The 12,380-nt window shown below is 41.0% G+C and overlaps 3 protein-coding genes across 3 annotated transcripts in view; all 3 read left to right on the plus strand.

Annotated features, from left to right (window-relative positions):
• Nucleotides 1-12,380, plus strand: part of LOC141606436 (F-box/kelch-repeat protein At3g06240-like) — a 116,057-nt gene that overhangs the window by 89,939 nt on the left and 13,738 nt on the right. The gene's annotated exons all lie outside the window — the stretch shown is intronic.
• LOC141608604 (F-box/kelch-repeat protein At3g23880-like) lies at nucleotides 6,272-7,411 on the plus strand. The gene has a single exon (XM_074427945.1). The coding sequence runs from the start codon at nucleotides 6,272-6,274 to the stop codon at nucleotides 7,409-7,411; it is 1,140 nt and encodes a 379-aa protein (XP_074284046.1).
• LOC141608605 (F-box/kelch-repeat protein At3g23880-like) lies at nucleotides 10,757-11,920 on the plus strand. Its single transcript, XM_074427946.1, has one exon. The coding sequence runs from the start codon at nucleotides 10,757-10,759 to the stop codon at nucleotides 11,918-11,920; it is 1,164 nt and encodes a 387-aa protein (XP_074284047.1).

A 12,380-nucleotide genomic window follows, 5' to 3' on the forward strand; every position in this document is an offset into this window, starting at 1 on the left:
CTACCACTTGGAGTGACTGCGACGGCGTTAAACCTCTTGGGGTGACTGCCGTGGCGTCTACTACTTGAGGTGACTGCGACGGCGCCTATTTCTTCATGGAGACTGCCGTGACGTCTACCACTTGGAGTGACTGCGACGGCGTCAAACCTCTTGGGATGACTGCCGTGGCGTCTACTACTTGGGGTGACTGCGACGGCGCCTATTTCTTCATGGAGACTGCCGTGGCGTCTACCACTTGGAGTGACTGCGACGGCGTCAAACCTCTTGGGGTGACTGCCGTGGCGTCTACTACTTGGGGTGACTGCGACGGCGCCTATTTCTTCATGGAGACTGCCGTGGCGTCTACCACTTGGAGTGACTGCGACGGCGTCAAACCTCTTGGGGTGATCGCCGTGGCGTCTACTACTTGGGGTGATCTGCGACGGCGCTATTTCTTCATGGAGAGCTGCCGCTCTTGTCGGTATGACAAAGTGTGAGCCGACATCTCGCTCGATAAAGACTATCGCTCTTGTCGGTATGACAGTGTGAGCCGGCGTCTGCTGCTTCCTAGTGACTAGGGGGAAAATGAACATTTTGATGGAAGACTTGGACGATTTTTCATTAGGTAAAAACATGCGTCGGGGTGCCCACAGCTGTTTTGGACACCTCCGCCGCTACATAGAGTATTCCCGAGATTACCAGCGTCCTAATGGCCTATCAAAGGCACACCGTCCTAGTCGGCTAGTTACATCCATGAGGTCGCCCTCCTGTTGTAAGGATAGACTTTTCCCTTTCTCTGATTTCTTTGCTACTTTGAGGGATTGCATGTTGCATCCTCTGGCAGCTATCTGGATGTTGACCACCTCGTCATTCTCGTCTTTGGAGACGAGCTTATGCGCTTCCCCCCGGTCCGAGACATACATCAGTGTTAGGGCCCGGATGGACATCACTGCATCAGCCTCGCTCAGGGTGACTCGGCCTATGAGAACGTTGTAGGCGGACGAGCCGTCGATGACCACGAACTCAGCTAGGACATTCTTAGCCGCGTTCTTTTCGCCGAACGTCATCGGGAGTCTGATTGATCCCAGTGGTACCAGGCCGGCCCCAGAGAAGCTGTATAGTGGGTTGGTGCAGGGGCTCAAGTCCTTGACTTTCGTGCCGAGGCCGAGGAAGCACTCCCGAACATGATGTTCGTGTACGCGCTGTGTCAATCGGCACCTCTTGACCAGGTGGTTGGATATGTCCAAATTGACTACAAGTGGGTCGTTTGTGAGGAGGAGCGATGACTCCTTCGTAGTCCTTCCTTCCAATGGTTATATCGGGGATGTTGGAAGCAGGGATCGCTGTGTTGGGCACGAAGTTGATGGCCTGATATAGCTCGTTCAGGTGCCGTTTGTGCCCATAAGCGGACCCTCCGTTCTCGTTGCCCCCGATGACAACATGGATCACTCCTATCCGTTCGAAGACGGATTTCTTACCTGAACTGTCGGCGTCAGTCTTTTGGCCTTTGGCAACGTACTTGCCGAGGCTCCCCTTCCGGATCAGCTCTTCAATGGCATTCTTCGAGATCATGCGGGAGTTGGTTAAATGGTCGGTGTGGCCGTGGTACTCACAAGATCGGCTCGTGTCACCGTCACTTTTTGGTTTGGGGGTCTCTCCCACTTCTGGCCCTCGTTTTTGCTCAGGGCGAAGACCTCGGCGGCTGATACGACGAGAGGGGTTTTATCATTATACCGCCTCTGGTGGTACGTTCCTGAACTCCACCCGGCGCCCATCGAGTCCTGTTTCCTGGCAGATTTGTCCGACCGTGACCTATTATTCTCACGGCGTCTTTCATCGGGCCGTGACCCGTTGTTGTCACGGCGTCTTTCATCCGGGTTGTCCTCCCGGTGGCTCTTCTTGTCTGAGTGCTCGGCCTCACTGGGGCCTACCCAGGTTTTGTGATAGTCTTCTACCTTGATTGCTTGGTCAGCCATCTTCCTTGCGGCATCCAAGCCCAGGCCTCCGCACTTGATGAGCTCGTTTTTTAAGTCTCCCCTTGGGAGGCCCTTCATCAGCGCGAAGGCCGCCAGTTCGGGATTAATTTCTCGAATCTGCTGGACCTTTCCATCGAACCTCTTCACATAGCTTCGTAGAGACTCGCCCCCCTCCTGTTTGATAGTTAGGAGGTCCGATGTCTCCACGGCCCTTCTCTTGTTGCAAGAGTACTGGGCTAGAAAAGCGTCTCTTAGGTCGGCGTAATAGTATACCGAGCCGTCGGGAAGCCCTTTGTACCAACTTTGAGCCATCCCATGCAAAGTTGTTGGGAAAACTCGGCACCAGACCTCATCGGGCTGCTCCCATACCGACATGTAAGACTCGAAAGCCTCAGCGTGGTCGGCTGGATCACTATCTCCTTTGTATGATAGGGGTGGCAACTTGAGCTTAGTTGGCACCGGACTTCTAGGACGTGGCGTTGAGGGGTCGTCGACCACGTGTCGAACGACACGCGGCGATCGACTCCTCGCATTCCTAATCCGGCTCCTCTCCTCGTAGCGGGAAGGACTCCTTCCTCGACTCGGACTTCTTCTCCAACTCTGCTGAGTCGGACTCCTCTGGCTCCTTTGGGGTAAGCCTCGTTCGTGCTGCGGGGACACTGTCCTCCCATGAGCGCGGGAAGGCCTTAGGTCTACCACGCCCACTTTGGGCTCCCCTGGCGACTTGACTGGGTCAGCTTCTCCTAGTGCTCCGTTCAAATTTCTCGGAGTCACATTTTGGGCCCTGGTCTCCTGGACGGTTTCCGCCGCTCTTGTCGGCGTGACAAAGGTGAGCAGGCGTATTACTAATTAGGTCCAGGACCATTTTCGCTTTGCTATGTCAACCACATGTCCCATGATGGTGACACTGTTGGTCGGGCAGCGGCGTGTCCGGTATTATTGGCATCCCGAACTCCGGTTGGATTACTCCGCCGTGGAGGGCCGCACGACTCACTGTTGAAGGTATCATCTTGGTAGAATGCGGTTTCGTCGGTCACGACTGCGTCTTGTTGTTTCGACATCTTCTTAGCTTTTTGGGTGGGTTTTTGTTGTTTTTTTTTTGTTTGGGAACGAATGTGACTAGCTTCTAGTAGCGTATCCCCACAGACGGCGCCAATTGTTCCGGGTGTAATCCCAGAGCAGATATTCGTTACCACCCGTTGCTTGTAGAATGATGTCCTTGGTTGAATCCTTCTGGTCTTTATCGTTCCTCTCGGCCTCTCCTGCAACAATGAACGAAGGCGAGGGCTTGGCTTTGTGCCAGCGTACTCACTCCGACGCTCAAGTCAGTAACTTAGGGGATAAGTTGTTCCTTGGCTAAATGTATATTGTAGAGAGATAAGGAAGATTATACCAGATGAATAGTGTTTCTTAGGTTAAGTTGTGGATCCTCTCCTCAATGAAGGTTGAGGAGTATTTATAGACTTTCACCTTTTGTCACGTAGTGGCCAAGTGGCCAAGTGGCTAGCAGGTGGAAAGACTGATCTACCCCTCGGCCGAGGGACCTATGGCAGGCCGGCGGGCCCTGTTGACTCACCGCCGAGGGGTCTTGGATGTGGGTACGCGGGTATGTGCCCCGGCTGGCAAGTTGCCATGCCGAGACCAGTGACACAGTAGATGGGCTGCATCGGCTAGGCTGCCTAAACCGTTGACTTGCTGTGGATATCTTTGACCTTGCTCAATATGTTGACTTGGTCAGCGGTGCAGAATATGCCCCATCAGTAATAATTTAAACTCCTTCGACGCTTGTGGTCTGACGTGTACTTCATGAATAATGGGTGGTAAAACGTTGGATATTCAACTCTAAGTAACTTTCGTACTAATATATAAAAAAAGAGTAAACTAATATGAATATATGATTAAGTAGTTTTTTTTTTTTTTTTTCAATCATTACATTCGGGTCATTTCGGGTTGCAATGTTGAGTTTTACTTATCATTTTACAAGTTGAAATCGGTTCGGGTATGTTTCGGTTCGGATCAAAATAGTTCAGGTTGAAACAGTTCAGGTTCATACAATTTTGGGTCTATTTCGGATATTACAAATTCGGTTCAGTTTCGAATCAATTCGAGTTGATTCGGGTTTCGGATAAAGTTCAAGTTTTACCTTTCGGATGCACGGTCAGGTGTCGATTCAGGTATTTTCGATCGGTTTTTCGGATTCGGTATATTTTTGCCAGGTCTAGTAGCCATCATGTTTAATTTTAAAAATAATAACAGTAAAAAATTTTATCATATCATATGTATAAATAATCCCCTGTATATTAAAAAATAGGAAAAGTTTCAAGTTTTCCCGCCTAAAGCACATTTTTTATTTTGATAAAATCTCTTATTTTGATATAATCCCTTATTTAAAATTTGTCTCTAAGATTTTTGTGTTAAAATTTTTTTTCTTTGTATGCTAAATTGTACCTAAAAGATATGCTAATAAAAAATTTATCTCACTCATTTGAAATCATGAGATAGATTGGTTCTATATTAGAGGATTAACCCAGTTTTCTTACCTTATAAAAAAAAAAAAAAAAAAAAAATCTCAAACCTAATTGATTTTTTGAGGAAGAAATTTGTACCATACCGTCCCTTCAATCGGATTGGATGCCGAGTCCATTGTGTGGAATTACCATAGCTAAAAGGTGAACATTTAATTATTAGGTATGGTTTGAATTTAGGCTGGATTATGATCAAGTAAAAGTTCAATTTGACTATACAGAAACTGTTTTAGGGTATTTTTCTTGTCAAAAGTTTCGGAATAAAATGAGATATATTGGGTTGAATAAGATGACTCCCGCTCTTGGCCTTCTCTAAAGAGGCCTAACTCCTAAGGTTGTAATCCCGAAATTTTTTATCCAGTATTCATTACGTAAGCTCAAAAATTTAGTTTGACCACACTTGTTCAGCTCCCCACCATTAAAGGGCACTGTATCCTAAAAATATACGAATATGAGTACATAATGTAGACGTGGTATAATTGACTTGACTCGAACCATATCCGGCCTTACTTCTGAAATAAGGACTTCAAATTGACCTGTAAGTCTGTAACTCAAATTGCCTCAATTAATATGACTTGACCGGAATATTAATTGTTCCACCATAATCAATTATTCCTTAATAATTTAATAATAAGATCCAAATTTATCTGACCCAAATTCAGTTAAACCCGAAAAGAACACAATTGAACCGACTCGACTAGCTTGACCCATGTACGAGGTCTAACCTAACTCACATAAGCAATCAAACCTTTAGAGCTGATCATATGGCCCAGGCCCGCTAGCCTGACCTGGCCCAGCCCGATTTTCCCCGGGCTTGGGCCTCGATTTTAGGCCCGAAAAGCCCACAGCCCGAAGCCCATGGCCTGATTCAATATAATAGGGCCGGGTTTGGGCCGCCTTTACGGCCCGAATTTTGCCCCGACCCGACCCGAACATTGAAAAATTTACGAATATGTACAATTTAAGAATGTTAATAAGCATTAAGTAAAATAATTAACCAATCAATTATTGTAATGTAAATAAGCCGTAATAACTTGTTTACATGTATTAGTCTGATAAGGCTTAGTATTTTCCTTCACCAGTATTTATATGACAAAAAAAAGAGCTAATGATTTTGTATCATACTAGTGCCGATAAATTGTTAACCATTATCGGCGTGCACAACAACATACCAGTGAGCACCGCACTAAAATATATTATTATACTACTAAAAATTGTGCATTTAGTTTGTATGAGTCACCTCAAGCAGTACGTTCATAAAAGCTACATTAGGTTACTACTTCTAATTACAATACTCGAAAAAAATCACACAATTCTATACGAAATTTTTGATAACAAATACACAAAGTATTATAACTTCATAATGGGGATTTCTAAACTTATTTCAAGAGGAAAAATATTTAGCCCGAATTGACCCGAATCGGCCCGAAAGCCCGCTTAAGCCAGTATGAGCCGGGTTTGGGCCGACAAAATAGGTCAGCACTTGTAGCCCGGCCCGACCCAACCCGCGCACTTGGGCTTAATTTAATGTTTGGGCTCGGCCCAAACCCGGCCCGGCCCATGATCACCTCTTTGCTCTTTCCTATATCACTCCAAAACACACATTAGTACATTACCAGCGAAACACATACGGAATACAATATACAATCGGCAAGCAACTACTACCTGCTGCTAATTCCAGGTTTGCTACAGATTTTAGGGTTTCATGCTTTATTTATTTGGAGAAAATCTTCAATTTTGTGTTTCTTAATCATTCTAGTTAATTTAATTGCATCTTAGTTCTTCAATTCAATGACAAAGTGTAAGAAGAAGAAGCAACAAACCTACCTCTTTGATGATTTGATATTTCAAGAAATAATTGCAAGATTACCCATTAAATACATTCTTCGATGTATGTCAGTTTCGAAACAATGGTATTCTACTATTTCTTCTTCCGCTTTCGCCAATGCCCACCTTACCAAATCCCCCTTTGCTCACCCTTCTGCCCCTGTTAACACCTTGTTTATCCGTGACAATTATCGTAATAAAAGTTACCTTTTCTCCTATAATGATGATGATGATGATGATGATGATGATCGAGTTTCGGGAAGTTTTGAAAATAATTTGGTTAAACTAGACTTTGGCAAGAAACAATATCTGAAGATTACAGGATGCTGCAATGGGTTAGTTTGTTTAACCCAAATTTTTGATAATTACTTCGTTTTATGGAACCCTGCTACCCGTAAGCAAAAGAAATATGAGTCAGATAGATATTTGAAGCGTTTTGATGCACAAAGTCGCCCTTATGTTCGTGTATCCTCTGGATTTGGGTATGCATCCGCTGTTGATGACTACAAATATGTTCAGATTTTGACATTGTATTGGGAAAGCGTAATTATTGTTCATATTTTCTCTCTCAGGGAAAATAAGTGGAGAAAAATTGATTTCGGTCATGATCCTCTCCTTATTTATAAACACGTGGGGCTTGATAATGAAAAATTATATTGGACTGCTAAAAGTAGCCAACTTGAAAATGTTGTTGTTAGTTTTGATTTAGGGAACGGGAGATTTGACATAATTAAGATGAACTGGGTTGAAACGGACGTCTTAGGAGTTATGGGAGGGCGTTTGAGCAAGTGCAACTATAGAGGTGACAAGATAATGCATATATTGGAACCTCCCTCAATACTAAAATCTATTTGTCTACCAAAGGGGCTTTGTTTAGACATGTTCTCTGAAATGGTCGGATTTACAAAGGCTGACAAGTTTTTTGTGACGGTGCCATCAAGTGGTCATGAGAATTCCGCGTGTAGAACACTAGGGTTAGTTGACACACGCAGAAAACCTATGCAATACACAGCACTTTGGAGGTTTAATATGACACTTGAAATTGCAAGATATTTCCCAAGCGTAGTTTCGCCTTTTCCCATGGGAGAGCCTTCGTGGGCATAGATACTATCGCCTTTGTCCTTGGTTGACGAGACTCATCAGGATCACTACATGCTTCGTCATCTTGAAGGATTTGGAACTAGCACGCATGGCACACGGATCTGGATTCATCAATTAGACATTTAATTAGTTCTATCTTCATCAAATAATTGAGCTCACTGTATCTTAAGCTTCTTAACGATAAGTCCATAATTATCGTCAGACCATGCAAAGTCTGATTATTATTTGATGGTAACGAGAATAAATCCCGTCATCTGTTTGCTTTGGTTTTCTATTCCTTACAATTACTCTAAATAATTAACAATCACTATAGTAATAATGATAACGGTAACGAGAATGCTAATATTTGTACAGATGATAGACAAAGATATGATGATTGTGGTTGTGGTTGCGGTTGTGCTGTTAGAGGGGGGATGCCTGGTTGGCTTACAATACCATAATCCGATGAAATTCGACAATACCATAGTCGTCCATAGCTGAAATCTTAATACAGTAGTTATACTTATAAATAAGCAGACATAGTCAAATCGCTATTTGGATTATTCGGTTTGGGCTTTGATCCTCACTTTTTTTTTTTAAGTTTCGATCTTTGGTCTGGTCTCGGACCGAGGCTATCCGGCCAGGTTCAATCTTATCCTTTCAATCAGTCGCTCCAAAACAAAGCAAAAACACCGCCCAAATATAAGAGCGAGGGCATGGAGGGTCATGTAGGGTCATCCGGTAAATCCGAACCACATTGGGCCGACTAATCCGGATTTTGGGGCGTGTCCAAGGATTACGGTATTTAAACCCCTCCCAATCGCAGTTGTGGGGGATCGATCCGCAGACCTCCCTATCAAGGGCAGCCCCATGCTACCACTGCGCCAACCAACGATTGGTAGACGTCATAAATTTGTGAGACGCTACAAATGAGAATTGTGTTACCTAAGTCATATTGGGCTATTAGATTATCTCGGGTCACTTTTCCATCGAGTCTATTCAATTAAATTTAAAAGCATTTCCGATCTTAAGTCGAGCTCAGGTCACCTTTGCCAACACTAGTCTCCTATTAACCAAAAGAATAAGTCATGCTCAAATTTTCCCACTCAGGCCTCGTTTTGTTGCCCACCCAATTCATGGGAATTCTAAAATTCCATGAATTGTGGTTTTGGGAGATTGTTTGGTTGCCCCATATTTTATAAAATGGGGGAGTTTCAAACTTCAGAGGAGTTTTCAACTCCTACATGATGGGGGAATTGAACTACCTACCTCCCTCATGGTTATTGGAAACTCCTAGGAAATAAACTCCAGTATGAGCAACCAAACATATTATTGCAATTCATGTGAATTTCGATGTAGGAGTTTAAATCACGTACATTGCAGATTAACACATCAATTCAATTCCGGTATGAACCAAACGAGGCCTCAAATGAAACTTTTTAGACCCAACATTAATGATTCCTTAAAAATGCAAACCTCTTACTGTCTTACACATGCTTATACTACCTACATAATATCTTAAATATTACATTTTATTATTATTTGATGTTGTGTTAGCCTAAAATTTTCACCACATATAAGTCAAAATATAATATTTTGTTAGGCTACAATAATGTACTCGCCGTATATTCTTTAAAATATAATATTAATATTATCATTTATATATATTTTTATATTTTTTCGACTACTTTCTCATATACAATCTATCTTAAATATATTGTTATCTTCTCATATTTCGTATCTAATTTAGTTGTATTTTAAATTTATGAATTATTAGTAAAAGTAAAGATATAATATTATTTTCTATAAACAAGTTTGCAAAAATACTTTCATTTAATCATATTTGAAAATTTTCTCTTTTCTAACCTCTTAAAGTTACACGTCAATAATGTCTATGATGAACAAAGTAGGTTATATAGAACAAGACCTTATTCGGATTAAAGTATCTACATCTTAATATTATATATTAACAACTAGTTTAGATCCTGCGCAATAAATGCGCGGTATTTTTAGAGTTTTTATTTTTGTATTATTTAATCAAGCTAAATTAACACCCCATTAATTTTTCATATTTCATGTTATATTTTGATATGAGAAAAAAAAATTGAACCGTAACAAAGAAAACTGAGTAAAATTGAACTGTCAAATAATAGGGGTATCTCATTAATTGTTCATTTTTCTCGTTATTGTATTTTGTTTCGAGCAAAATAAAAAAAACTAAATATAAAAAAAAATTATTCAATATAATTGAGTAATGTGCTAATTTTTTTTTTTTTTAAAGTATTTTTTATACCACAAAGCTATTGATTCCAATTTATAAATTCTCTCAATTTTTTTGTTATAAAAGTAATCAAAACGATTTATATTTTTGTTTATACATAGCATGAATAGTATGAGTCAAATCATTCTCAAATAATAACATTAATAAAAGATTTAATAGTTTAAAATTTTATATTATTTACATTTTAAATAAAATATTATATTTTAGTATTTAGTGAAAATTATATAATTTGAAGAAAAGATTAACTTTAATGAAAATAATTATATAATGAAATTACATTTTTTTAATTATTAATTACATTTATTAGTGAATACAATTAAATTATCAATAGCTTCCTTATCTAAAAAGATGCTTTTTGGAGGGAAAATTTGTGAATTCACCTATTTATTTAGTAAATAGGGGATGTTGATTTTAACGTTCAATTTGAAATGCAATGAAGTACCGTGGATATAAGTGCAATGAAGTACCTTCTCCTTTCGACTTTCTCTCCAACCTTCTCCCTTTTTCCTCTAACAACCGATTAAATTAGTATATATCGTGTGGGGTCGGATGGAAAGTAGCTGGAGCAAAATATATGGGTATTTTAATCGGTTGTGAGAAGATAAGGTAGATAGTTATGCTCTTAAATATTTGCTTTTTTATAAAACACAATCTAGAAAACCGTGTAACACACATGGATCCATACTAGGGCTGGTCGGCCGTATCCGGGGCGGGCCGGGTTTGACTTGGGAGACTCGCGAGGCTGGTTTAGGGCGGATCCGGCCCAAGATAAAGGTGGGTCGGGTTAAAGGTGGCCCGTGAGGCGGGTTTAGGGCGGATCCGGGTTGGGACGGGTCAAGCTTGAGATTTGGTGACACATAAGCGGCCCGGATATGGGCCGGAACGGGCCGGGTTGGGTGACGGAACAGGCCGGGTCAACCCGCACTTTTGACCAGCCCTAATCTATACTAGTTGTGACTAACGAGGGAAAAATAATCCCAATTTTTTCAACTTCGGAGGAACAAACCCTAGTGTTAACTCAATCACTACCTTCTTTCTCCACTTCACCGTCTCTTCATTTCTCAATTTACAGTTGGAAATCGTAGAAAATGAGCGACAAAGACTCAAATTCTGAGAAGAAACAAGTGATTGAGCAACAAATCTACCACTTTGATGATCTTATAATTGAAGAAATTCTTACAAGATTGCCCATCAAATCCATTCTTCGATTTAAATCAGTTTCGAAACAATGGTATTCTACTCTTTCTTCTTCCGATTTCGCCAATGCCCACCTTATCAAATCCCTCTTTTCTCACCCTTCTGCTCCTGTAGACACCTTGCTTATAGAAAATGATAAGAATTATTACATTTTCTCTTATGATGATGATGATCAAATTTCTGGTAATTTTGAAGATAATTTGGTTAAGCTAGACGTCGACTTTGGTGTCGGAAAAGATCATCTTAGACTTACAGGTTGCTGCAATGGGTTGGTTTGTTTAACCTCAGCTTCGGATGAATACTTCATTATATGGAACCCAGCTACCCGTAAGCTGCACAAATATCCGTCACATGGGTATTTTAAGTGTCCTGATGAAGCTAATCATGTTAGTATAACTTGTGGATTTGGATATGCATCCTCTGTTGATGACTATAAATTTGTTGGAATATTGTCAGTAGTTCAAGGAAACACAAAAAGTACTATTATTCATATCTTCTCTTTGAGGGAAAATAGGTGGAGAAATATTGATCATTTTCACGATCATCTCGTTCCTTTTAGGCCAGGACTGCTTGTTAGTGACAAATTATATTGGAAAGCTTATAGTAAACAAGCTGGTTATTTACTTGTTAGCTTTGATTTAACGGTGGAGAGGTTTGACGTAATTAACATCGACTGGGACAAGTTCGACTTATTAGGAGTTATGGGAGGCTGTTTGAGCAAGTGCAACTTTAGTGAGACATTTACGGGTGATAAATTACTGCACATTATGGAACCTCCGGTAATAGTGAAATCTATTGTTTTACCCAAGGAGTTGAAACTAGACTGGTTTTCTCAAATGATCGGGTTTACCAAGACTGACAAGTTTTTTGTGACGGGATCATTGAGTGACGAGACAGGGGATTTCGTACGTAGAAGAACACTGGGAATAGTTGACACATGTACGAAACCTATGCAATACAGAGTGCTTTTGAGGTTCAATAAGTTTAGTAACATTGTCAAATATGTTCCAAGCCTTGTTTCGCCCTTTCCTATTGAAAAGCCTTCAGAGGCATAGATTAAATACATTGTTCCCTTGCTCCTTGTCTTGTTTGAAGTCCATGAAGCTAAATCACTTGTAGTATTCTTAGTAAGGTTGTTTAACCCTAATATATCGGCAGACCAAGAAAGTATGAATATTATCAGATCTAGCGTACATCAGGATTTGGCAAGTGTTTTGAAATCTTGAAGGATTCAATGCTAGCACACATGGATCCAAATTCTTCGATTAAACATTGAACTAATATGTTATGTTCTCTTCCTGTAACTTCGGAACAAGCTGACAAAGGTTGCATAGCGGATCACCCTTCCAAGTTTGATTTCACCAATATGTAATGTACTCTTTCTATAAAGTTGAAACTTTGTCTTGAAATGTTATGTGACCTCTATTGACCAATTTGGTTTATGGAAGCAAGTTTATTTCCGGTCTTGGTTGTGTTAGTCTATAGCACTTGGCTGTTTGAATTTGAAAATAGTTG

Source organism: Silene latifolia, chromosome 10 (assembly GCF_048544455.1).
Source record: "Silene latifolia isolate original U9 population chromosome 10, ASM4854445v1, whole genome shotgun sequence".
In the NCBI taxonomy this organism is placed as follows: domain Eukaryota; kingdom Viridiplantae; phylum Streptophyta; class Magnoliopsida; order Caryophyllales; family Caryophyllaceae; genus Silene; species Silene latifolia.

What these genes read in the sequence shown, in the direction of transcription:
- LOC141608604 (XM_074427945.1), top strand. Translation starts at nt 6,272, where the DNA reads ATGACAAAGTGTAAGAAGAAGAAGCAACAAACCTACCTCTTTGATGAT.
- LOC141608605 (XM_074427946.1), top strand. Translation starts at nt 10,757, where the DNA reads ATGAGCGACAAAGACTCAAATTCTGAGAAGAAACAAGTGATTGAGCAA.